A 27,949-nucleotide genomic window follows, 5' to 3' on the forward strand; every position below is an offset into this window, starting at 1 on the left:
CCAACACAGTAATTCTAAAATACTGTTATCACCCATCAAGCAAAGAATTCTTCTTCTTGATTCATTAAGTTCCAAACTTTTCTGTGAGCAGCTAACAAAAAGGCAGTGCAAAAAGAACAGCTTACCTTGGAAAATAAGTCAAAGCAACCCAGGCGGCTGATGACACAATATACTTCAGGTAGGCGTGGACCTTTTCCACTTGGCTGACAACAATAAGGGAAAAAAAGGGGGTCTGAATTGTATTTTAATGTTAAGCCATTTATTGACAATATTGTTTTCTGTCTGTTTCTTTTTTGGACAGGATTTTAATCATGAATCTTTTCTTCACCAAACTAGTCATTCTTAGGGAAACTTTTTCCCCTGCAAGACAGGAAACTTATATGAACAAGGAATGCTTATACGCTCCGGCTGTTACTCTGCAGTCTCCATCATCAGTCCAAGGTAATGCAATGAAACAAAAAAACCCATTCATTTATTCAATTTTAATTTTTGCAACTCCCCTATGGCTTTTCTATGGTAGATGAAATGAAACCACCGAGGACATTTATGAGAAAGGGAAAAAAATAAGAGCTCAATCCACTGTGACTGTGGATCAGATTGTAGTTGATGTTGCTACCACAAATCTTCCTAAAGGAATCTGCATGTTGAGTCTGAATTTGTTCTGTTTCTTGGTCCATGGTGTAGCTTTTACACAAGAGAAAAACAACCAGGATGCAGGTAAATCAGCAGGACTGGCCCAAGAAAAGACGCCTGGACATTACTCTCACTGTTCTGCTCAATGTGTAGACATTTCTTTATTTTGAATGTAAAACAACACAGATTTGTTATCTGCCCTGTGAAGGATATAAAATTAAATTCAGCCATCTACCACTGTGTGCTAATAACAGCCATGATCCAAAAAGATGATATTGTAAATAGAACTGCTTCTATCAGAAGAAATGGTTATCCACCTTTACCACTCCAGCCTTCTGTGAACCCCCAAAACTGGTTCTGACCAATTTTGGGGGGTGCCACAGGATGTCTGGAAGGAAGGCAAGAAAGTTATATCACAATGACATAACATGACTCCATATCAAGAACAAAGACAATCTCTGAAATAACACGTCTGTGTACCTATGGATGAGGTGCATCTCTCAATTTCCACTTAAATTAAATTAAAAGAGATTTTTAAAAAAAAAAAAACTAATAACACCACTATATGTTTCAAAATGTTTTTATCAGAGAATAGGTGATCAAATTGTTCAGCAGTTTGCACAGAGCTCAAGGGAAACAGCCAATTAATGTTATAATCTGAGAACGAGTGGGATTGGTCAGCAGGTGTGTGTACTGCTGCAGTAAAAATTATGAATAAACCCTGCACTTAAATGGACACAGATGCATCTATTTCTGGATCAAGACCTGCTGCTCAGCAGATGTCACGTTTCTGAAAAAGCAGAATCCTTCTTTGTCCATATTAGGTATAAAAACGCCTTCTAAAAGCATCAAGTGATTATATCTAGCATGTGGGATTTGGGTTAAAATCATTGTGTCAAATCTCCAGGAATGCTGTAGCCACGCCAGGCGTCCTGGACAGCGACCAGCTAAGAGCTGTCTTGCTGAGTGCCAGTAAAAACACTGCATTCCTAGGTCATATATAATAGCAGGAACAATAACTGCTCACAGTTTAGTCAAAGGCTCTGGCCTTGTGAAATATTACTCTTGGGTTTTTTTTTTTAAGTCTTATAAGCTACAATGTCACTGAGTTTAAAAATAACAGTGAGCACTTTGATTTCCCAAATGTCTCTTGCTTCATGACCTCTCTTTCAAATCTGTCCATTTCCCAAAAGCAGTCACTCCACTTGCATTTAACCAACCCCATTGATAATAATGGAGCACCTCAAATCTGGAAAAGGGTTGCATCAGCTGAACTCTTGTTTCTGTCCACTCTGCTGCTTTGGGGTGCTGAAAAAACTTGGTCTTTCAGTTCACTTCAAAACCTGAGAATCTGCAAATGTCCCATACCTAGCAGCCGTCTCACAATTTCTCAGACCAGATTGCACATAAACTGAAAACAGTTATCATGGATGTAACCTAATGGACTTTTATGACTGACAATCATACTTATGAACAAAGCAATGTTTGCATTCTAAACAGCATTCACAAAACAATGCAAGCTATTTTTGCAAACAGTCATCATCCTCTTAGAACTGCAGAGCTAGAAGGGACCCCATGGTTCATACAGTCCAACCCTCACCAAGGAAGCAATAAAACTCCCAAACTCTGGCTCCAAAGCCAGGTACCTGACCACTGAACAATCTAGTATAGAAAGCATAGAAACTACTCCTAGTAGACCCTAATCCATATAATCCAAGAACCTCTGTTGCTGGGAGGCGGATGCACCAACAACTTGCACAAAAATTGAATATTGGAGCCTGGTCAATAATTACTCAATACAGTGGGATTCAAGGAGGGATTTTAAAACAAAATGCCTCACTTAGGCATGTTGGTATCCTGTCTTGCTGTAAGGAGGTATTCACCACTTCCCTAACCCACTGAGCTAGTCCCCCTCTAGCTACTTTTACAAGCCAGGAAGGTGAAGGGCCCGGCCCATATGTGGTGGCTTTCAGCTCCCTACAGATCCTGGCCACATTCTTAGGCTGCATCAACTGAAACATATCCATTATAACAGGACAAGTAGGGTCCCAAGTTGCATCAACAGGACTTGCATCAACTACAGCGTCTAAGGGGAAAATCAGATCAGCTTATTGCTCACTACTTGGTTTGCTTTTAATGAGGTTTGGTTCATCCTATTTTCTAGCAACCACATGTGTTTTAAGTAAGAGCGACCCATACTGCCCTTTTTGGATGACTAAAACTGTGGGATACGAGATAACCCTATATAAAATATACAAGGGGCTGTCACATACAGCACTGATGGTACCTGTCTGTCATGGGTTTGGAGGGAAAGTTCCATCCTATGGGGAGTGGAAGGCGGGACATCAGGGGGGAGGAGCTGTACTGTATATATATTTAGAGCTGGTGTGGAGAAGAGGAGTTGGAGTCTGTGTGTCAGACTGGGTACAACTGTTTGTCAGTTAGTACATACCTGATAGGTTCAGGTTTCTATCTAGGTAGCCAGAACTGATAGGTTCAGGGTCTGTGCGTTACCTTAAAGTGTTCCGTGGGAACCAAGCTGTTGTATGTGTATGATTGGGACTATACCAAGTTCCAGTTTCCTATTTACCTGATCCTTTTATTTTCCCTGTTTGTTGTTTCAATAAACCTTGTTCTTTTGTTTATTAAAATCCATTCCTGGTCTGTGTGACTCCTTATAGGGAATGGTTGGTGGCAGCATAACTACAGGGTGGGATACTCCAGTAGGTCTGGGGTTGCCACATTGATTGGTGTCCAGCGTGTGGGATACGACTGGTCCAGTTGTCCAGTGGTCCAGCAAAGCCTTGGCAAGTGGGCCCAGAGCAAGGGGGGTCTAGTCAGGGAAAATCTGAGGGCGCGTAGGTAATCTTCTAGGCTTACCTCACGGGGAGGTAGGCTAGTGGAAGAACGTGCAAACTCAGATTGGGGGACTAGATTAGGGAGCTCTGAGGCAACCCGTTTTGGCGGGAAAGGGCTGAGGCAAAGCTGCGTGAAGTAACAGTGATCTAGCCTGTCTGCTGAGAGGCCTAGCAGAGGGGGTGGATTCTACCTGGCAACAGTTGCAAGTTGGTGCTGAAGGAACAGCAGCAGTCTATAGAAGGCTGTTTCTGAGGCAAAAGGAAAAAAGTCGTCGTTTTATTTTGAGGCGTGACTTTTGAAGGCAGCCTGTTCTGGGGGGATTATGCCCTTGACTCGAAGCCAAATGGCAGAAATGGGGAAAGTGAGAGAACCACAGGGAGACCAAGGTTCTGAGGAGGAATTTGGCTCAGTGCAGGATGAGAGCACGGGAGAACTGACCTCAGAACTCAGAAGAATGCTCCTAGCCCAACAGCATGAACTGAGGGTGAGGGAAATGGAGGAAAGGGAAAGAGAGAAACAAAGACAATTTGAAATGGAAAGGGAAGAGAAACAGGAAAGGGAAAGGGAGAAACAAAGACAATTCGAATTAGAGAGAGAGAGAATGGAAAGAGAAGAAAGATTGGAGAGAGAGAGGATGGCGTTTGAGTTAAGAAAATTGGAAATGATGAACCAGAACAATAATAACAATAGAGATTCTGAGTTGGGCCAATTGTCTAAAACTGACTTGAAGAAATTCCCTGTGTACAACAAGGGAGATTGCCCTGAGGTGTTCTTTTCCCTCGTGGAAAGAGCGTTTGTGGACTTCTCAGTAAGGGAAACTGAGAAGATGACCATTATGCGATCTTTAATCAGTGGCAGCCTGGCAGAAGTCTATGCAGAGATGCCAGTGGAACTGCTGAAGGACTTCGCTGAGTTTAAAAAACTGGTGTTTGCCCGGCATGGGATAAATGCTGAACAGCTGAGGCAAAAATTCAGGTCACTCACAAAAAAACCAGAGCAGACTTTTACCCAAGTGGGGGCCCAACTGGTGAGGTTGCTAGAGAAATGGCTGTCTCAGGAGGGGACAGAGACCTTCCAGCAGCTCAAAGACCTGATAGCGCTGGAACAATTTTATTCAGTCCTGCATGGGGAACTAAAGTTCCATGTGAGGGAGAGGAAACCTAAATCGGTGACAGAAGCGGCAGAGATCGCAGATTTTATTTCCCAAATAAGGAAGCCCTTAGGTGCTGAGGGGAAATCTGTGGGTAAGCCCAAAGAAACCTACAGCAGGTACTCTCAGGGACCAGGGAAAAACCAGCAAGGGGGAGGGGCCCATGTTGAAGGGAAGCCCTCAGATATGAAACCACCAAGACCTCAGATTTTGGAGGGAAAACCAAAACCAGATGAGAAAGACTCTAAGTACAGCAGAAAATGTTATTTCTGTCAAGGAAAGGGCCATCTAATCTCAGAGTGTGAGAAATTAAAGCAGCTAAAGGGAAATTTGCCTCATGATTTGAGTGGAACCAAGCCAAAAGCTGTGTTCTGTGTCCAGACAGAGCAAAGCTCCTTGCCACTGAGGGAGCCTGTTGCCATGGCTAGTCACTCTGGACCAGTTACATCTGCTGATCAGGCTGGGGAAAATGGTCCTCTTGTGGAGGTCAAGCGCTGCTTACTAGTTAGGACAGATTCGCAATTGTTTGAGACCGCAGGGGTGGACGTAGGAATACTTAACCATCAGTATAGGGGGCTAAGGGATACTTGTTCCCAGGTGACCCTGTGCCATCCAGACATTATTCCTAGGGAGTATATAATCCCAAATGAGAGCCTGAAGGTGGCAGGGATTGAGGGGCAGGTGATCTCACTGCCAGTAGCTGAGGTACCTGTGAGCTTTCAAGGCTGGAGGGGAGTTTGGCAGCTAGCGATTTCATCGACTCTGCCAGCAGCCGTGCTCGTGGGAAATGACCTGGCTGAACATGTGAAACGGGTGCTAGTGATTACACGCTCACAAGCTACCACGGGGACAGTTCAGGGGGGTACTGAAGAGCCCGAGGCTGAAGCAGGTGAGGGTAGTCCCGAAGCTGTGGCAGAAACCTTAACCACAGACAGCAAATTTGGCCAAGAGCAAAAGGCAGACGCCACTCTCCGAAAGTGTTTTGAAAAGGTGACAGACACCCAGCTAACACCTGAAACCCCAGCGAGATTTCGCGAGAAAAAGGGAATTTTATATAGAGAGACCCTGATGAATATCTCAAAAGGAGGAGATGGGATCAGAAGTCAGCTAGTGGTACCTGAAAAGTATCACCCCATGATCTTACAAAGGGGCACTCTGACATGTTTGCTGCGCACTTAGGGGTGAACAAAACACAGCAGAGAATCACACAAAATTTTTACTGGCCTGAAATAGGGAAGCAGATCAAGGAGTTCTGTAAACAATGTGATGTGTGTCAGAGTCAGGGGAATAACCGTGACAGGACCAAAGCGAAGTTGTGCCCTTTGCCTGTGATTGACACCCCGTTCAAATGTATAGGAGTGGATATTGTGGGACCTTTGCCCAAGGCCACAAAGAGGGGGAACAGGTTCATTCTCACCATTGTGGACCATGCCACGAGGTACCCTGAAGCCATACCCTTGACTAACATCGAAACTAACACAGTGGCAGATGCCTTGGTGGGGTATATGTCCAGGATGGGATTTGCCTCAGAAATAATCACAGATTTGGGCACATCGTTTACCTCAAAGCTCATGAAATGGTTATGGCAAATCTGTGGAATTAAACACAAGGAAACCACTGCCTATCACCCCGAAAGTAATGGGTTAACGGAGAAGTTCAATGGGACTCTGATGCGCATGATTAGGGCTTACTTGGCAGAGAATCCAAACAATTGGGACCAGAAGCTGCAATCCCTTTTGTTTGCTTATCGATCAGTGCCCCAAGCCAGTACCGGGTTCAGTCCGTTTGAACTTTTGTTTGGGAGAAAAGTAAAAGGTCCACTTGATTTAATCAAACAAAATTGGGAGCAGATCACCCAGGATGACCCACAAGATGTTGTGACGTATATAGACACTTTAATGAATGACCTGAAGAGAAACCTAGAGCTAGCAGCAGAAAACCTGCAAGCTCAGAAGGTCAGACAGAAAACCTGGTATGACCAGAAAGCCAGGGAGAGGCACTTTAACCCAGGGGAGGAAGTGCTTTGGCTTAGGCCCTGCAAAGAGAACAAACTGCAGCTCAAATGGGCAGGACCATACAGGGTCATTTCCAAGATGTCGGATCTGAACTACCTTATAGAACAGGAGGAACACCAAGCACGGAGGGTGGTACATGTGAATGCCCTGAAACCCTACTACAGAGGGGAACAGAGGGTTTTATTTGCCATAAAAGCAGCTGAGAGTGAGGAAGCTGAATTGCCCTTCTGGGAGGGTAGAGGGGAAGTGAAATACAACCCAGATGAAGTGAAGATCAGTCCTGCACTTACCCAAGACCAGCAGCAAGAACTAAAAGTGCTGCTCACTAAATATCATAAGGTTTTTTCAAATAAGCCGGGGATAGTGAAGGGAGTGATGCATCGGATCCACACAGGGGATGCACCCCCGCAAGCAGTATCCCCATACCGAGTGACGGGACCCTATAGGGACAAGGTGCGGAAGGAGCTGGACGAGATGCTTAGGGAGAACATAATCGTCCCCTCTTCTAGTCCTTGGTCCTCTCCGATAGTCCTGGTGGACAAGCCTGATGGGAGCATTAGATTTTGTGTAGATTACCGGAAATTAAACCGCGTAACCACTCCTGATGCCTACCCAATGCCCAGGCTAGACAACCTGATTGAAACCATAGGGGGTTGTCGGTTCATTTCATCGTTGGACCTAGTAAAGGGTTACTGGCAATTAAGGATTGATCCCAGGGATCAGGAAAAGACCGCATTTTGCAGCCCTTTCAGTCTATATGAGTTTAGAGTCCTTAGTTTTGGTCTCAGAAATGCACCAGCCACATTCCAAAGGCTGATGGACCAGACCTTAGCAGGGCTCAGTGACTTTACTGTGGCCTACATTGATGATATAGGGATCTTCAGCAATACCTGGGAAGATCACCTGAAACACCTGGAGATAGTGCTGCAGAGGTTAAGTGCAGCAGGGCTAACAGTAAAGGCAAGCAAGTGTCAGCTGGGTAGCCCAGAAATAAAATACTTGGGTCACATAGTAGGGGGAGGAGTGATCAAACCCCTAGAGGCCAAGACAGAAGCCGTTCGTGATTGGCCCAGACCCAACACCAAGAAAAAAGTCAAATCATTTCTTGGGTTGGTGGGCTACTACAGAAAGTTCATCCCGAGGTTTAGCGAGATGGCGACTCCGCTGACCGATCTGACGCGGAAGAAGACTGATGACCGCATCCCGTGGACCAGCGACTGTGAGGAGGCGTTCCAGAGGTTGAAGGAGGCGCTCGTCCATTATCCAGTGCTGCGTGCTCCCGACTTCGACCGGGAGTTCATCATCTACACCGATGCGTCTAACAGCGGGGTAGGAGCAGTTCTTTGCCAGGAGGATGAAAATGGTGACCAGCATCCAGTGTCCTACCTGAGCAGGAAACTCCAGAAAGGTGAGAGACATTTGGCAACCGTGGAAAAGGAGTGCCTGGCCATAGTATACGCGATTCAGAAGGCCAAGCCTTACATCTGGGGAAGACATTTTGTTCTGTGCACTGACCACTCACCACTGCAGTGGTTAAAGACAATGAAAACCCATAATAGTAAACTTATGAGGTGGGCTTTAAACCTGCAAGATTTTGACTTTGAAGTGAAGGTGGTCAGAGGGTCAATGAACGGTGTTGCTGACGCCTTGTCAAGAAGACCCGACGAGTGAAGACGGCGAAGAAACCATGGACTATGTATATTTTGGTGACCAAAAGTTAAATGTACCTGTTTATTGAACAGGCTTGGTTTGTATTAATAAAGGTAACAATGTATTGCAAATATTAATGTTTAAATGCATAAGTGATATGTTTGACCTAGTGTGAGTAAGTATGGGTTATGGGATTGTATGATAATGTATAACTGTTTATGTGTTTTGATCCTGGTTGTTTTTTTGGAGAAAAGCACTTTAGCTTTTCCCCTGCAAAACAACTTATAAAGAGGGGAGGTGTCACATACAGCACTGATGGTACCTGTCTGTCATGGGTTTGGAGGGAAAGTTCCATCCTATGGGGAGTGGAAGGCGGGACATCAGGGGGGAGGAGCTGTACTGTATATATATTTAGAGCTGGTGTGGAGAAGAGGAGTTGGAGTCTGTGTGTCAGACTGGGTACAACTGTTTGTCAGTTAGTACATACCTGATAGGTTCAGGTTTCTATCTAGGTAGCCAGAACTGATAGGTTCAGGGTCTGTGCGTTACCTTAAAGTGTTCCGTGGGAACCAAGCTGTTGTATGTGTATGATTGGGACTATACCAAGTTCCAGTTTCCTATTTACCTGATCCTTTTATTTTCCCTGTTTGTTGTTTCAATAAACCTTGTTCTTTTGTTTATTAAAATCCATTCCTGGTCTGTGTGACTCCTTATAGGGAATGGTTGGTGGCAGCATAACTACAGGGTGGGATACTCCAGTAGGTCTGGGGTTGCCACAGGGGCCATGACAAAAGCCACAAAGGGGTGCCCCTGTATGTTGTATACTGGGCTGCGGCAATCACAGATAAGTGAAACGAGATACCAATCCCACAGATATGGGGACTACTGTATTTGGTGCAATTGGGAGTGTTCCTGATTATCCCATTCTGCAATCTGTGTGGTTGCTTAATTCACTTCAAAATAGACCTGTTGGCAGAGTTCTCTTTGGTGACAAAACTGTGACATATGAAGCAGGTTGTGACACCAGAAAGGATGGCAGAGACACCTTCTCCTCTATTTTCCTCTTCTCACAATTAAAAAACAATATTATCCTAAGTGATGCAGTGCTATTTCAGATATAAGGGAGTATCCATGCTAGGTTGCTATATTGCTGTAGCGCTATGCCATTTACTAATCTGAACCCCCAAAAAGGGGAAAGTTACTGCTGCTGGTGGAATGACAGCCATGAGAAAAGGGGAGGGGAGGGTTTTCAATAATTAAAAGGGGTGTGTGAAATTGGAGCAATCTGAATTGCTGACTGGATCCTTCTCACAGGAGAAGAAATGTCTCCCCTGTGGATAGAAGGAGCACTCATGTGAAATAAAAATGATTGCACTGAAGATAAGGGCATTTTAAAGCTACCATGATCACTCCAAATTCCCCTATCTAGTCATGTCTTCAGTCAGAGTGGATCTGTGTAACTTTGTCTGCAAAGAGCCATGGAAACTCTTCACAGCAGGCCATCATTGTTTCTCTCTTGTGATCATCTGTGCAATAGGCCTTTGACCACCCGAAAGAGCTCTACTGGGTGGCTCTGTGCAGATGCAATGGTGGCAGACAATAATTGTTTCTTCACTGCCACCACTGCCACAGAACAGGCTTTGCAATGAGCTCTAGTCTGTGTTCAATCAGATCTGCTCTGAGTTTTCCATCATGGTCGCTGTAATCCCTGAACCAGGAATACTAAATTGTTTCCTAACAATGTCTGAAATAAGTATTTAACAAGGGATCCTGCCAAAATTTAAGACTTGAACTGCAGATTCCACAAACCTAAGTACCTGAATGTAATTTCTAGTAAGGATATGAGATACATCCAGAATTTAAAGCTGAATTTATTCAGACATTAATGCCAGTCATCATAATGTACTTATAACATAACACTTAGTTAAGTGAAGCCAGTCTGAGGATGTTGTAATGCAATACGCAATGCATATACTTTTGGAAGCCTGACAACTGTTCTTGTGTAAGTACAGTACTTTATGTTTTCAAATGTGAAATAATCACAATATTTGAACCCAAATTAGAATGAAAACAAAACCTGACACTACGAGCAATTCTGTCCTACATGACTAGCATTACAATCCTGCATGATCACCACTACTTTAGATTACAACTTTTGAATACATATATATCTACACATTGATTTGCAAAATAATAATAATAAGAGCAGCTGAAGCAACAACTGTAGCTATATGGCATTCTGTCAGAACCACAAGCTTTGTTTAAAACATATGACTAAGATAAGCAGTGAGAAGTCATAGCAATGTATTCAACTAGGTCCTCCTGCTTTTTGATCCAGGAGAGAATTCCAGAAATAAAAAGGCAACAGTGTGATGGGCCACAGATTTCCTTTTCATTCTCAGGCTCTTGTGCCACCCCACCCCCCCCAAATCTGCCCCAGAGGATTAGGGGACCTTTTGAGACATTCTGCAGGGACTGCGTTAAAAAGGCAAAAGGTTACGGCTTCAGTCTTTGATGAACAAGAGCCTTCTACCAGGGGATAAGGAGATCTGGGACACAATTGCCTATAATGCAATAGCACCACACATCATCTTTACTAAAGAAAGTGACTTATATACCATTCTGTAAACACACTAGGCATCTGTAATGTTTGCTTCCCACTGTGTCCAAGTAGGACAGGGAAGCCCTGAATAGGATTTACGTTGCTCATATTCCTATTCATTCAAATGGGCTAATGGGGTCACCCAGGACACAGAGTATCAAGTCGTATCAGCAACAGTAATAACAGGCAACTTTTCTGTAAGATGCTTCCAGTTTCATTTCTGGTAAGCATTTGTTTGGAAATACACAAAATTGTGATTGTGGGTCAGAGGCAGAACTGCATTTTACAAGGAGATGGGGCAAGCAAGATTAAAAGGATCTTATTGGGAAAAAAAAGAAAAACCAACACTTCCATATCAGGAACCGTGAAACATATTACACAATTTTAGAATCCTCTGTTCCTCAGAAGTGTCTTTCACTTTTAAAATGTATTATCATTATTTATTAAGCCACGTCCCCCTTAAGACAGGTGTCATTTTCTCCGCTTTGCTGATACAAATATCACAAAGATGATACAAATGCTCATGGCTGACTATGGACTATATTAAACTATGGAACCTTACAACTGGAAAGGATCTCAGAAGCTCTCTAGTCCAACCCTTCCCTTAATACAGAACTGACAGGGCTGGATGCCACTACACCATCCTGTTTCTGCTTAAGCACTTCAAGTGAAGGAAAGACCACCATCTTTCAAAGCAACCTGCTCCCCTGTTCAGCAGTTCTTACCATTAGAACTTTTATCCTGAAGTTTACCTGAAATATGCTTCCTTGCAACTTCTACCCATTGACCAACACCCAAATATTAATCCTAACTAGAGCATAGTCACTGAATCAATGTAGTCAACACCTACATAAACCTCACTGATTCAAAGGGTCTACTCTAATTGGGACTACCAAAGCAGGTAGGATTCAGACCACTGGTTCTAATTCTGTGATTTGATCAAGAGAAAATGTGTCTCATCTGTCTTCTGCACAATAGCCTTTCAGATCTGAATTCAGCTATCATGTCTCCGCTTAATCTTCTCTTCTTCAGGCTAATTCTTAGTATGTTGGAATTTAGCACTTTGAATAGAGAGTTGATGTACTTACTAGTAGTCTTCTGCAGTAACCAAACCTTCTGCTGCCATCTTCTCCAGTCAGCATGAAAGAGAATGTCTCACTGTAATAAAGATTACCATAGATTTCAGTGCATTACTTGAAAGCAGGTATTAAGATTTACTCGGCTTTCCTTTCAATGAATCAGATTTTTGGACATGCCTTCAGATATCTTCCAGATAAGTAAAAGTCATTGTTTTATTCCACATATCTTGTGAGGCTCTGACACTAACCAAAGGATTTGTACTCATTCTATCCGCGTGTAAAATGATTACTGAAAATCACAAGCATCAAGGAGGTAAGCCTTAAATGTCTTATTTGAAAGCTATTTCAAAATCAATTCATTCATTTTTTTTATTGATACCACTGATTTTACACACACAGAGAGAGAGAGAGAGAGAGAGAGAGAGAGAGAGAGAGAGAGAGAGAGGACAAGGGCAGGTGTGTACCATTTTCTGAGTTGTAGACTGACTCAGGAAATGAACCAGGTATTTCCTGAATTCTGGAAATAATCTGGATCATTTCTGGATATTTGCACAGGCAAATATCCCAGAATGGCCAGAATTCAAGGTTATATAAATAATAATATGGCTGTCTTCGACTAATACTGAGCAAATTACATTTGCAGGAATTGTGAACAGGAGCAGAAACTAGATGTGATATATAGTATATCACAGAAGTGAGTACACCCCCTCACATTTCATAAATATTTTAGTATATCTTTTCATGTGACAACACTGAAGAAATGACACTTGGCTACAATGTAAAGCAGTGAGTATATAGCTTGTATAACAGTGTAAATGTGGTGTCCCCTCAAAATAACACAACACCCAGCCATTAACGTCTAAATTGCTGGCAACAAAAGTGAGCACACCCCTAAGTGACAATGTCCAAATTGGGCACAAAGCGTCAATATTTTGTGTGGCCTCCATTATTCTCCAGCACTGCCTTAACCCTCTTGGGCATACAGTTCACCAGAGCTTCACAGGTTGCCACTGGAGTCTTCTACTCCTCTAGGACGACATCACAGAGCTGGTGGATGTTAGAGACTTTGCACACCTCCACCTTCCATTTCAGGATTCCCCACAGATGCTCAATAGCGTTTAGGTCTGGAGGCATGCTTGGCCAGTCCATCACCTTTACCCTCAGCTTCTTTAGCAAGGCAGTGGTCGTTTTGGAGGTGTGTTTGGGGATGTTAATCATGCTGGAATACTGCCCTGCGGCCCAGTCTCCGAAGGGAGGGGATCATGCTCTGCTTTAGTATGTCACAGTACATGCTGGCATTCATGGTTCCCTCAATGAACTGTAGCTCCCCAGTGGCAGCAGCACCCAGGCAGCCCCAGGCCATGACACTCCCACCACCATACTTGACTGTACGCACCACACACTTGTCTTTGTGCTCCTAACCTGGTTGCCGCCACACACGCTTGACACCATCTGAACCAAATAAGTGTATCTTGTCTCACCAGACCATAGGACATAGTTCCAGAAATCCATGTCCTCAGTCTGCTTATTTGCAGGAAACTGTATGCGGGTTTTCTTGTGCATCATCTTTAGAAGAGGCTTCCTTCTGGGATGACAGCCCTAGAGACCAATTTGATGCAGTGTGTGGCGTATGGTCTGAGCACTGACAGGCTGACCCCCCACCCTTCAACCTCTGCAGCAATGCTGGCAGCACTCATACATCTATTTCCCAAAGCCAACCTCTGGATATGATACTGAGCTTCTTTGGTCGACCATGGTGAGGCCTGTTCTGAGTGGACCTTGTCCTGTTAAACCGCTGTATGGTCTTGGCCACCATGATGCAGCTCAGTTTCAGGGTTTTGGCAATCTTCTTATAGCCTAGGAGGCCATCTTTATGTAGAGCAAAAATTCATTTTTTTTCAGATCCTCAGATAGTTCATTACCATGAAGTGTCATGTGGAACTTCCAGTGACCAGTCTGAGAGAGTGAGAGTGATAACACTTGCTCTTCCTTCACACCTGAGACTTTTGACACTAACGGGTCTCATGACACCAGGGAAAGAAAACGGCTACTTGGGCCCAATTTGGACATTGGGTGTACTCACTTTTGTTGCCAGCGGTTTCACTGATTGCTATGTGTTGCATTATTTTGAGGGGACAACACATTTACACTGTTATACAAGTTGTATACTCACTGCTTTACATTGTAGCCAAGTGTCATTTCTTCAGTGTTGTCACATGAAAAGATATACTAAAATATCTATGAAATGTGAGGGGATGTACTCACTTCTGTGATATACTGTATTACCCTGTTTCCCCAAAAATAAGACGTAACCAGAAAATAAGCCCTAGTATGATTTTTCAGGATGCTTGTAAGTCCTACCCCCCAAATAAGTCCTAGTTAAGTGAAACCCCTGCCTCCACTATTGTGCAGCATTGTGCAGCAAACAGAAGATGACATGACTGTAAAATAAAACATCCCCTGAAAATAAGCCCTAATGGGGTTTTTGGAGCAAAAATTAATATAAGTCCCTGTCTTATTTTCAGGGAAACACTGTAGCAAAATGTTACAACATTCGGGGGGGGGGGATCAGCTACATACAATATATCATTAGATAATGGGCAAAACATTATGCCCGTTTTGTCACCCGTTATCACAGCTACTAGCAGGATCCTGTACCTGTTGTACTCTGACACTGGATTCCAGTCTTTCGCATCTGGAAAACAAAACTGGGGGATGGCTTTGAGCCGTTCTTCTGCTTCACGGACTTGTTTTGTGGGTCTTTCTAGCTGTGGTTGAAAAAGTCAACATCAGGAGAGTCTAACAAAGGAGGCCCAAATCAACATTTTGAAATCACCACTGTAAGTATGTAACCCATGCAGAAAACCAGATCAAATAAATTAATGAAAGGAGAAAATTGTCTTGAAATTCTTAGTACAACTCTGCATGCACAACATTTTGGTTAAAGGCAATTTTAGGGTGTGTGCAGATTGTACTCTATACACACAGCCTGAAATTGCTAAAGGGAATCAGAAGCCATGTGCTGATGATGACATTATCTTTACTGTACACACCAAGCTGCACAGCAGGATTTCTGTACACTGGACAACCTTTAGAATGCATATGGAGTAACAAAAGTATACACCTGAAAGTAGAGATTGAAATATCTGTCTAACTCATTTCTACAACAATTGTATTTTTCAAACAATTGTTGCCCAAAATAGCCTTCATAAACATTAATCTTCACACTCACAAGAATTTGCACAAAGTTTTCCTTGCAAATTTCTTTGAGATATGCATTTCTGCCAGCACTGTTTTTCTAGCCTAGGAAATTTTGATGTTATCATTTTAAATGGAGAAATAGCATCAGAAAATGAGCTTGGTTTGGATTCAAAACCCTGCCAAGCAAATGTCACCGGCATCCACCTTCTAGCTTCAAGCTAAATTAATTAAAAGCAACAGAGACAATTGGTTGTCACTATTAACAGACTGGTCTGATAATTGCTGAAGTTCCACAAAATCTGTTATCAGAATCTTGGAATTTTCCCTCCTCTGTATGGATATACACTCTATCGTGAGTGTTTCTTGTTTGAAATAATAACCACCACTCTAACATTGTATTTAACTGACTCAGATAGCCTTACATGGGTGAGAGTCTTGAAATTACAGGCACCCGCACTGCTGGGTTGTATCCAATAATGGTTTGAGCCAAAGGAATATCCTCATTAGGAAATAAAATGTTATAGTCTCCCCCCCCCATCCCCAAACCACCTCTTTTAAAGGCCTGAGACACCCAGTGAAGGCCTGACATGTGGGCAACCATGAACGAGAAGATGGGGAATTGCTCAAATTCAGAGTGGCACTTTCTATGAAGTCTGTCCCTCTCATGGAAGGTGCCCTTGCTGTACATCTCTGCATCAATCTTCCTCCATTACGAATCTTCCAGCCAACCCTCTGAAGTGGGGAAGAGGGACAAGGTATTTTCCCTAATGAGACCATTCTTTCCTTCAGGTTATACCTTGATGTGAATTCCTATACCACTAGCAGGAAACAAACACTGCCCTCCCCCTCAAATATACATATCATTATGTTACTGTTTTAGGTCTCAACAGTGCTGAATTCACAACTTGTGAAAAACACATGCACTTCCTACCAGGTTCAACCTCTAGCCCATCAAGACATGTTGGCAATAGTTACAAATGGCAGGATAATCAATGGTGCAAAAAAGATGGCTCACTGACACACAGGTACTGCCTTTACTAAGCTATACACAGACCTCTAAAAGATTGCAGCATTATCCTGCAGAGGATTTCTGAAGTTTATATAAGATAGTAAAGGAGTGGTTTTAACCAGAGCCAACCACCAGTGATTTTCCATAACTGAACAGGGATTTGAACCCAGATCTTCTACCAGTAAATCCCAATCTAACTCTCTATCTACCACACTGCACTTCATTATCCTAATCCTATGTAGGTTCACTTAGAAATTCAGTTGGACTATTTTCAATGTTGTGCATAGAATTAGTGTCTTAAAAGGAACTCTTCCAAAGTGCTATGACAGTACATTGGAAACATTTTTAGAGTAGGAAAGGTCTGTCTGTCTGTCTGTCTGTCTGTCTGTCTGTCTGTCTGTCTGTCTCAAAAACTTATATACCATCCATTAATGCTAGGTACTACTCTGGGTAGTTTATATAATATAACAAACAAGACATTAAATAATCACTTAGAGACAAAGTAAAATTGAACAGATCCTACATGTTCCTAACAGTATCTCACAGATATTACCACCAAAAACCAAACAAAACAAGAAACAAAAAAACCAGAAACAATAACAATAATAAACAAAATAACCAGATCTAATAAGCTGAAAGCCCAACCAATAAAATTCTTACCTTTGGAAACTGATATGTGACTTCAGGAACAAATGTGTTTTTGGAGGGCTTCTTCTTAAGGGAAACCACCACAAAATATTCAAACAGTTCACGTTCCTGCCATTCAATCAGCTCCAGTTCCAAGGTCCGGTAACTAGGGGCCTTTTTTAGCATTGACTGAATATGGACAAGGCGTTGGGTGTGAGCTAGTATTACAAAAGAAAGAAAAAAAAACAATAGTTGGAAGTTTGGTCAGAGGTGCAGTACTAGCCCAAAGCATGTGTTCTCTGAATTCTTTGGTCACAGCAAGGATGGTCTCTTCCAACAGTGAAATGACAGAAGTCATTCAAAAGAACTTTAGCATGTATAGCTTGTCAAGCATTACTTTAGCTGGAGATGCTCAAAGAAGGGCACTTTTAAAAACATGTTTTTAAAACATGGATTTTCTTTTTATATCATACATTGCATACTGTAAAGGCCTATGGCCATAAACAAAAAAGTTTTGACTGACAGACTGTTAAGCCCTACATGAAGTTCTCAACTGACAATATAAAAACATGTATAATAAACTTGCGATGCCTAATACAATCTAAATGCTATAGCAATAAACACTTATATACAGAACTACCTTACAACTAATATAGAATCATTTCCATCCTGCCTACACGCTTCAGCTTTGAGGACAGAGTAATGCAAAGGAATAGAATCATTTGCAGAATTTTCCATTTCTAAATTTCTGCATTTATAAAGGCAAGATTTCTCCTTGCTTATAATCCAATCAGATCAAGTGATGAATGCACATTAGTGACCAAGAATTATGGCAGAACTCTACATGTCGAATTTTGAAATAACAAGATGTGATTTTCAGACATTTCAGTCCTCTGTAGCCACATGGTGTCTGAATTTATTCCCTGCCTGCCACTGAACAAGCTTAATATTCTGCAACAATGCAAATACCTCACCCCATATCTTTTTCAGAGACTTTTCCTGCCCTTTTAGTTTAAAATTAAATTGGGAAAACAATATGCTCCCATTTCTGTCCATCGGGAAATGCATTATTTTTGCTGTTTCTATAAAGTTGTTAAGCTGAAATCATTTTTAGCAGCTGCTTATCATTGGAGGTATATACTTAAGCATTTTAGTATGTAATACAGTAGTTTCAATTTTATTAACCATTTTAGAAATGCAGAGCTGGAAGGGACTCTATGAATCATTGAGTCCAGGCTCCATCAGGGAGGCACAGTGAGGAATCGAACTCCCAACCTCTGGCTCCACAGCCAGACACCACTGTGCCATTTCATTGGTTTTAAGGCAATATTTCATTTATGTTTTCTATATACCAAGAAACCACTGAGTTATTCACCAGGGTATTATTTTTGAGAAAGAGAAAAATATGATAGTGAACACATAATACTAATATTATGCCCCATAAAACTAGCAGCAACACATTGCAGTTTTATCCATCTGTTTCTGCTGTACTTCAAATTGCAAATACCACAGCAGTCTGCCTCAAGCCAGAACATTCATTGGAATAAAAGCAGAATCTGGCACTAGTTTGGAAATCAGTCCATAAAAACAGATTTACTGGCTAGACAATGAAGAGTTAGATGGACCAGACTGCTAGACAGTAACAGCAGCAAAGACAGCTGAAGAGAAGTGGAACCTATTTCAGTAATTTCACAATCTTTTCATTTTTTTATCCTTAAAGAATTTTTCAAATGCATGCCATAACCAATATGAAATATATGTTTCTAAAAAATGCAGTGCTAAGCTCTCCATGTACGTATCTTGCTGAAATTGCTATACAGACTACAAAAAGATCACTGGTATAGTATCATGGTTAAGAAGAACTCTGATGTGAAGTGTTTGGTTTGAAGCTTAGCTTAGCCATGAGCTTACTGGGTAGCTCTTACCATAATCTCCCTTCCCTTCCACTTTGGTAGAAGATAAAAGTGACATGACTGACAGCCTAGTCAGAGAGTTTTCCACTTCTTTCATAAGCCTACAGTAGTAACTACTCATGTACATCTTCATTTTGATTCACACAGATGGATGTACATCCAGGTAAGCCTGCTCTCCTAAACTATTCAAGGCTTTTTTCACCCATGAAACATGCACTTCCCAAACAATATTTGTTCAGTTCAAAATGCAAGAGATGCAAACGGGTATTTTTGTTAATAGATGATAAAAAGTGAGAAGAGTGGAATGAGCTATGTGGGTTCCTCTAGAAACCTCAATCCTGATTCTTACTCCCCATACCTGCTGAAAGTACTCCATTCAGATACAACTCGTGCTGTAGCACAGATGGGCTGAACACTCTCCAAAGACTGGAAACAGCGTGCGCATGCACACATGCGTGCAGACACACAATTTGCTGTGTGTTTGGGGTTTTTTTACTTCAAAAAGCCCAGGGACATTGGGCATGCATTTGGCCACATTTTACTCCCTCCCCATGTATGCATACAAATTGTAGTCACCAATCCATCCTCTAATTACCCTGTTGTTTTTTTTTACTGTAGCAGAGGAACTGCTATTTTATTATTTGTGATTGAATGTTTATATTGCTTTATTCTACCTAAAAGATGCACATCAAGCAACACATAATAGAACAAACTGTCAAATCTACAATACAATTAAAAACACCAATACAGTAAACCAAAACCAAACAAATGACTGCAGTGTCTGATGTACCAAGACCAGTTATTAGCTCATGAAAAGACAGTGAAGGTAAACATCAACCAGATCTTGTTTCCAAGCTATGATACTGACTCCAAAAAAAGCCTTGTTGTGTACCCCCCAGATCTCAAAACATTAAAAGAGGGAATGGACAACAAGACCTTTAAATGGGAAGAAATAAGAGGTGAAATAATCCCAGAGATATCAAAAACCCATGGCTAAGGATGTTTAAAGAAAACTTAACTACCTTCAGTAGAGGACAGATCTCATGTTAACATGCTGTGGTCTGGAGGAATCACTTATGGTATTTCTCTAGGATTCTACACCGCTTAGAATCTGCACCATTGTGTGTGTGTTTAGTCGTTTAGTCGTGTCCGACTCTTCGTGACCCCATGGACCAGAGCACGCCAGGCCCTCCTGTCTTCCACTGCCTCCCGGAGTTGTGTCAGGTTCATGTTGGTTGCTTCGCAGACACTGTCCAGCCATCTCATCCTCGGTCGTCCCCTTCTCCTCTTGCCATCACACCTTCCTAACATCAAGGTTTTTTCCAAGGACTCTTTTCTTCTCATGAGATGGCCAAAGTACTGGAGCCTCAGCTTCAGGATCTGTCCCTCAAGTGAGCATTCAGGGTTGATTTCCTTTAGAACTGATAGGTTTGTTCTCCTTGCAGTCCAGGGGACTCTCAAGAGCCTCCTCCAGCACCACAACTCAAAGGCATCAATTCTTTGGCGGTCTGCTTTCTTTATGGTCCAGCTCTCACTTCCATACATCATGACAGGAAAAACCATAGCTTTGACTATTCGGACTTTTGTTGGCAAGGTGATGTCTCTGCTTTTCAAGATGCTGTCAAGATTTGTCATCGCTTTCCTCCCAAGAGGAAGGCGCCTTTTAATTTCAGGGCTGCTGTCTCCATCTGCAGTGATCATGGAGCCCAGGAAGATAAAATTTGACACTGCCTCCATATCTTCCCCTTCTATTTCCCAGGAGGTGATGGGACCAGTGGCCATGATCTTAGTTTTTTTGATGTTGAGTTTCAGACCGTTTTTTGCACTCTCCTCTTTCACTCTCATTACAAGGTTCTTTAATTCCTCCTCACTTTCTGCCATCAGAGTGGTATCATCTGCATATCGGAGGTTGTTGATATTTCTTCCGGCAATCTTAATTCCGGCTTGGGTTTCTTCCAGTCCAGCCTTCCGCATGATGTATTCTGCATATAAGTTAAATAAGCTGGGGGACAATATACAGCCTTGCCGTACTCCTTTCCCAATTTTGAACCACTCAGTTGTTCCATGACCAGTTCTAACTGTTGCTTCCTGTCCCACATACAGGTTTCTCAGGAGACAGATAAAGTGGTCAGGCACTCCCATTTCTTTAAGGACTTGCCATAGTTTGCTGTGGTCCACACAGTCAAAGGCTTTCGCATAGTCAATGAAGCAGAAGTAGATATTTTTCTGGAACTCTCTGGCTTTCTCCATAATCCAGCGCAAGTTAGCAATTTGGTCTCGAGTTCCTCTGCCTCTTCGGAATCCAGCTTGTACTTCTGGGAGTTCTCGGTCCACATACTGCTGAAGCCTACCTTGTAGGATTTTGAGCATAACCTTGCTAGCGTGTGAAATGAGTGCAATTGTACGGTAGTTGGAGCATTCTTTGGCACTGCCTTTCTTTGGGATTGGGATGTAGACTGATCTTTTCCAATCCTCTGGCCACTGTTGAGTTTTCCAAACTTGCTGGCATATTGAATGTAGCACCTTAACAGCATCATCTTTCAAGATTTTAAATAGTTCAACTGGAATGCCATCACCTCCACTGGCCTTGTTGTTAGCCAGGCTTTCTAAGGCCCACTTGACTTCGCTCTCCAGGATGTCTGGCTCAAGGTCAGCAACTACATTGTCTGGGTTGTCCGGGATATCCAAATCTTTCTGATATAATTCCTCTGTGTATTCTTGCCACCTCTTCTTGACGTCTTCTGCTTCTGTTAGGTCCCTCCCATTTTTGTCTTTTATCATGTTCATCTTTGCACAAAATGTTCCTCTAATATCTCCAATTTTCCTGAACAGATCTCTGGTCTTTCCTTTTCTGTTATCTTCCTCTATTTCTTTGCATTGTTCATTTAAGAAGGCCCTCTTGTCTCTCCTTGCTATTCTTTGGAAGTCTGCATTCAAGTTTCTGTAACTTTCCCTATCTCCCTTGCATTTTGCTTCCCTTCTCCTCTCTGCTATTTTTAAGGCCTCGTTGGACAGCCACTTTGCTTTCTTGCATTTCCTTTTCTTTGGGATGGTTTTTGTTGCTGCCTCCTGGACAATGTTACGAGCCTCTATCCAAAGTTCTTCAGGCACTCTGTCCACCAAATCTAGTTCCTTAAATCTGTTCTTTACTTCCACTGTGTATTCATAAGGGATTTGGTTTAGATTATACCTGAGTGGCCCAGTGGTTTTTCCTAATCTCTTCAGTCTAAGCTTGAATTTTGCTATGAGAAGCTGATGATCAGAACCGCAGTCAGCTCCAGGTCTTGTTTTTGCTGACTGTATAGAGCTTCTCCATCTTTGGCTGCAGAGAATATAATCAATCTGATTTCGATATTGCCCATCTGGTGATTTCCATGTATAGAGTCGCCTCTTGTGTTGTTGGAAAAGAGTGTTTGTGATGACCAGCTTATTCTCTTGACAAAACTCTATTAGCCTTTGTCCTGCTTCGTTCTGAACTCCAAGGCCAAACTTCCCTGTTGTTCCTTTTATCTCTTGGCTCCCTACTTTAGCATTCCAGTCCCCTAGAATGAGAAGAACATCTTTCTTTGGTGTCAGTTCTAGAAGGTGTTGTAAATCTTCATAGAATTCTTCAATTTCAGTCTCCTCAGCAATGCTGGTTGGTGCATAAACTTGGATTATTGTGATGTTGAATGGTCTGCCTTGGATTCGTATTGACATCATTCTATCATTTTTGAGATTGTATCCCATTACAGCTTTTCCCACTCTTTTGTTGACTATGAGGGCTACTCCATTCCTTCTACGGGATTCTTGCCCACAATAGTAGATATGATAATCATCTGAGCTGAATTCGCCCATTCCTGTCCATTTTAGTTCACTGATGCCCAGGATGTCGATGTTTATTCTTGCCATCTCCTGTTTGACCACCTCCAGCTTCCCAACGTTCATAGATCTTACATTCTAGGTTCCTATGCAGTATTTTTCTTTGCAGCATTGGATTTTCCTTTCACTTCCAGGCACGTCCACAGCTGGGTGTCCTTTTGGCTGTGGCCCAACCACTTCATTAGCTCTGGAGCTACTTGTACTTGTCCTCCACTCTTCCTCAGTAGCATGTTGGACGCCTTCCGACCTGAGGGTCCCATCTTCCAGCGTCATATCTTTTAGCCTTTTGTTTCTGATCATGGGGCGTTCTTGGCAAAGATACTGGAGTGGCTTGCCATTTCCTACTCCAGGTGGATTGCGTTTAGTCGGAACTCTCCACTATGTCCTGTCCGTCTTGGGTGTCCCTGCACGGCATAGCCCATAGCTTCTCTGAGTTACTCAAGCCCCTTCGCCACGACAAGGCAGCAATCCATGAAGGAGCTGCACCATTAGGGAGCCATTTCAAAATTTTATAAGTTTCAGACTTTATTGCAGAAAACTCTACTAGCTATCACAAAACTGTTAAAGACTCTCTCTTTTTTTCACATATTAGTTTCCTAATGGAGATATTCCACATTTCTAGACAAGACTCAACTTTGGAAAATTAAAATGTTCATACATTTATCTACAAGCATGTTCAAAATCTACAGGCCCCAGGAGTGATTCTAAAGCCATCAAAGTCATCTGAGCACCATCTGCCCCCAATTAAGTCTTCTTTAAATATATATATATATATAGTTTTTCCTGAGAAACCCTGTATTTTCACTCATGGAGGTAGCCAGGAACTGGAGTTTCTGTACTGCAGATAGTGCAGATTTACTAAGGACCCACTTCATTTTTTTCTTTTTCTTTTTCTTTTTTTAAGGTTAAAGCAAATTCAAGGCCGGCATGACTGATGGCAGAGGCTGGGGTAGGCCAAAGATTTCATCGATGAACCAGCTGTGTTTTCCCATTCTTAATCTATAGCTCAAAGATGTCTGGTTATTCACAAAGAAGAACAGATGTATAAGGATGTATTGCTGGAATATTCTCAGTTACTTTTTACAAATGTGAAACCTGAACGGTGAAGAATACTGACAAGGAAAAAACAGGCACATTTGAAATTGGTGTTGAGGAAAACTTTACAGATATCATGAACAAATAAGTGGATGTTACATCAAATCAAACTAATGCAGACCCCAGAGATCTTCTAGGCCTCAGTTATGGATTGGACGAGGGCTAACAGACTGAGATTGAATCCTGTCAAGATGAAGATCTTATTGTTAGGAGGGGATCCTGATTGGTTAGGGGGCTGTATGTTTGATCCATACAGGGTTATACTCCACCTGAAATACCAGGTACCATGATTTGGGTGTGGTTCTGGACCTGGTTCTTTTCATAGAGAAACAGGTCTTGGCTATGGCCAGGTCTCCCTTCTTCCAACTTAGGCAGTTTACTGTTCTTACTATGGTCCTACTTAGACAGGAAATCCCTGATAACACTAGTTCATGTGCTGGTAATCTTGAAGATTGACTACTGTAATGCTCTCTGTGTGGGACTGCCCTTGAAGGTGGTATGGAAGCTGCAGCAGATGCAAAACAGGAGATTTTTAGATACCATCATATCTCCCCAGTGCTGGCTTATTTGCACTACTTGCCTGTATGCGTTCGTGCCAAATTCGTGTTAATGTTGACATACAAAGCTCTGAATCGTTGGGATCTAGATACCTATTGAACCGCCTTTCCCTAAGATATACCACCCATGCCACTTGCACCTCCCAAGCCTTGACACTCCAGGTAACCACCCTGAGGGAGGTCATGACTAGGAACCAGAACTTCTCAGTGGTGGCCACCTCCCTGTGGAACTCAGTACATGTGGAGGTACATCAGGCCTCTTCCCTCCCAATATTCAGAAAGCATATAAAAACACTGCTGTTCAAAAAAGCATTTCAGAATATCCTCCACCTTTAATTTTGTTATTTATGTTATATGTTACTGGTGTTTTCGGATCTGTTGTCACCATTGTGTGTGGTTTTTTTTTCGGGGGTTGCTTTGATTTTATTGTGGGTTGGGGATGGGTCCTTACGTTTATTATTATGTTGTAAATTGACCAGAATTAAAAGACCTAACATGAGATGCATTGACTCAATAAAAGAAGTCATAGGCTTGTTTGTAAGACCGGAGCAGGGCTCTAATTTACAGTCACCATAAAATGGAAACAGCTTGATGGTGAACAACAGCAACACAAAGAAAAAAAATAACAGGGTATGATATAGACAAAACTTTTTTAAAAATACCCCTAGCAGTACTGCTCCCCACCATATTCACAGAAGCCTCTCTTGCAGCACTGTCACCCCTGGTCAGATAGTTTTGCAGATTTTTGAAATACAGACAATACTGGACTCTGTTTACCAAAATAGAATGGTGCTCTCTATCACAAACAATTATCCCTCTTTTGAACTTCCTCTCTCTTTCTAAAGAAAAAGGAATGTCTCTGGTTCTATTTCACTGGATTTTAAAGTAACTAAAAGGTAAGGTATATTATGTGAGGCCCTCACCTTTAAACCTGTCATCTGAATCACTTTCACTCTCACTGTTTTCATCTGAAAGAGAAAGAATTTAAACATTAGAATACTCCATGTTCACTCTCATGTCTACAACTTTGGAAAAAGCACAATGCAAAGAGCATCTCTCAGAACAGATTCTTCAGGGATATGTCTATGGGGATATGTTTCATGGTTCTGAAAGTGTTTAGATACTTGGAGGTAATTCCCATGTTGCATAAGACATACATATGCACACACACTTAAATACACACACACACTGAAAACTATTTAAATTTAAATCCATTAAAGGAGGTTGTACAACACCAGATAAGGCAGGGAAAAATGTTTATAAGCTAAGGTTAGCAGAAATATACATGAAAAATACCACTTAGTCACGTGAGAGTGCCCATTTGCAGAAGGTCACAGCTGTGGCCAAAATGATTCATTCACAGTGTGTGGTTCTTCAAGCTGTTAAAGACAGTGTTGTGTATCTTGGTCAGCTATTCTTCAGTAGGCAAACAGATAATGGTGTGGGCAAGGACAGAAAGCAGACACATCCAAGAGATCAGCAGTAGGCAGCCCTCTGTGCTACTTTCCCAGGACTAGCGTCATGGCCCACTCTTGCAGCATCACACCACATAAGGCAAGGCTGTGAGGAGCTTCAGCTGTAGCAGCTGCACTGGCATACATGTATGTACGCTAACAAGTGCATGCAAAAATGCACAAGATGCACAGTAATGCATGTTACAAACATTTGGAAATAAATGGCATATGAGATCCTGTTTGAACCCACCTACTTTTACATTTTACAGGTGTATGTAATGAGTTAACAGGAAAAAAGGACTAATGGAATATATGGACATATCTATGCACTTCAATTCTTTATTTATCAGTTAAGAAACTAGCTGATAAATTCCAGGATACAATGAAAGCCAGCTACCTTACAAATTACACAGTGATAGTGCCTGCTGCAACTACTCTGACTTCCCCCAACATCTCCTGTAGTAAATATGCCAAGTGTGAAAGGCAGATATGTGCTTCTAAATGCTCAGGGGGGCACACACCAGTTCCTAAATGTCAAGGACCTTCACATCTGTGAAAGACAGATTTGGGTTCTTAAATGCTTTAGGACAGTGGTCCCCAAACTTGTGCCTCCAGATGTTCATGGACTTCAACTCCCAGAAATCCTGGCCAGCATAGACGGTGGTGAAGGCTTCTGGGAGTTGTAGTCCAAGAACATCTGGAGGCTCAAGTTTGGGGACCACTGTTTTAGGACACACACACACAAATTAGACTCCTAATTGGCTGCAGCTCCCTTGTGGGTATTCATTGCATTCTTAGGAACAAGCATCTGCCCCTTGCAACTTAATGCACTGGCTCCTACTGCTTGTCCCATTTAGAGCAGACTTAGTGAATTAGTTCTTGAATAGTGACTCAATTCTCCCATTGATTCAATGCATCTACTCTACTTGGGACTGCTGATAGATAGGGTTCTGGCCTGTGTGTATACTACTAGTCAATGAAAATCAGTTCATAAATCACAATTACTTGTTAAAAGGACAGAGGACAGATTCAAAATCTACACGTAGACAATATCTTTATTTGAATAACTAAAATTCCATAAGAGTGTGCAAGTTTTCCAGAACTCTGCATCAGGCTAGGTGCCATTGCTAGGTGTTATCTGAGACATGAACATCTACCAAGGACTCTGCAGTCTCCACCTTGCTACTGAGCCTAACTGCAGATATCAAGGCTACAATATCCGGTCAGATTTCTGGACTTCCATTCAGTTTTTCTCCTATGTCAACTACTTTTGCATAGTGCCTTAAAAAAGTGCTCTAGGAACTCCAAAGCTTGCACACAGTTGTGAAATTTTAGTTACTGCTCATAAAGGAACTGCCCTGGCAATTTTCTTTTGTTAACATGGATCAGGACTTTCTTTTTGCATTTGCTATAGACAATCAGTATTCTCTGATTAATTCAAAATATTTTCACAGGGTACCTCTCAATGATGCTGTTTCAATATTGGACATTGAGAGCTTCTTCAATCTTTTCTTCCCTCTTTTTGCACTATAGATGGAATTTATCCTTTGTACAAGCTGTAAAAGAAAAGGATGGACATCAACCTAGCACACATCACGATCCACAAAGGTGAACATGGACCAAGTATAAATTCTGTTTTCCAACCTGTTTTCCAAGAAATACATGATTTATTCAGGCTGCATCCCAAACCACTTATCTGGAAGTAAACTTTGCAGATAACCTTCTAAGTAGCAATGCATAGGATTGTGCTATTACGATTCTTGTCTCTTACATGCGATTTAACTATGACTATTGTTATACACAAAATATTCATCCCAGACAAGTTCTAAAGTAGGGGCAATACAAGCTTCCACAGTAGGTGTTTGCATATAGAAGTAAACTTCAGAACCTGCTTCCTAACCAAGATTGAACACAACAGTAGTTGATTAGTAAGAAGAGTTCCAGAGCTAAATTACCTAAATCTCCTAAATATTCTCTAAATATCTGTAATGTAACTTTAATTGCTTGTGCTTATATTTTCTCCTTTATTAGAGAGAATGTAAGAATAACAGTATAATACTATGGATGTTTACTCGGAAGTAATTCCTTTTATGTTCTCTCAAGAAAATGTGAATTCTGTAGGACCTACATGGATATGTATAGTTGTGAATAGCTAGTGATAAAAATCTTTATATAAATATTTTCATGTTTTGATCCTAATATATTCTTAGCAATGTAAATTTTAAGCACTTCTTTATGAGCAGG

The 27,949-nt window shown here is 41.9% G+C and overlaps 1 protein-coding gene and 1 long non-coding RNA gene across 6 annotated transcripts in view; one reads left to right on the forward strand and one right to left on the reverse strand.

Moving 5' to 3' along the window:
- Positions 1-27,949, reverse strand: part of DENND2B (DENN domain containing 2B) — a 212,536-nt gene that overhangs the window by 28,128 nt on the left and 156,459 nt on the right. For all 5 annotated transcript variants that reach the window (XM_072985737.2, XM_072985740.2, XM_072985736.2 and 2 more), the window contains 6 exons: positions 27,165-27,261; positions 25,175-25,219; positions 16,859-17,043; positions 14,647-14,756; positions 11,998-12,067; positions 126-203 (listed from right to left, as the gene is read on the reverse strand). In XM_072985737.2, coding sequence (XP_072841838.2) covers positions 126-203; positions 11,998-12,067; positions 14,647-14,756; positions 16,859-17,043; positions 25,175-25,219; positions 27,165-27,261 — 585 coding nt within the window. The remainder of the gene's footprint in view (positions 1-125; positions 204-11,997; positions 12,068-14,646; positions 14,757-16,858; positions 17,044-25,174; positions 25,220-27,164; positions 27,262-27,949) is intronic.
- Positions 39-27,881, forward strand: LOC140703102 (uncharacterized). The gene is made up of 3 exons (XR_012082429.2): positions 39-178; positions 302-441; positions 27,239-27,881. It is a non-coding gene; the product is annotated as an uncharacterized LOC140703102 (long non-coding RNA).

The sequence above is a fragment of the Pogona vitticeps genome, chromosome 1 (genome assembly GCF_051106095.1).
Source record: "Pogona vitticeps strain Pit_001003342236 chromosome 1, PviZW2.1, whole genome shotgun sequence".
In the NCBI taxonomy this organism is placed as follows: domain Eukaryota; kingdom Metazoa; phylum Chordata; class Lepidosauria; order Squamata; family Agamidae; genus Pogona; species Pogona vitticeps.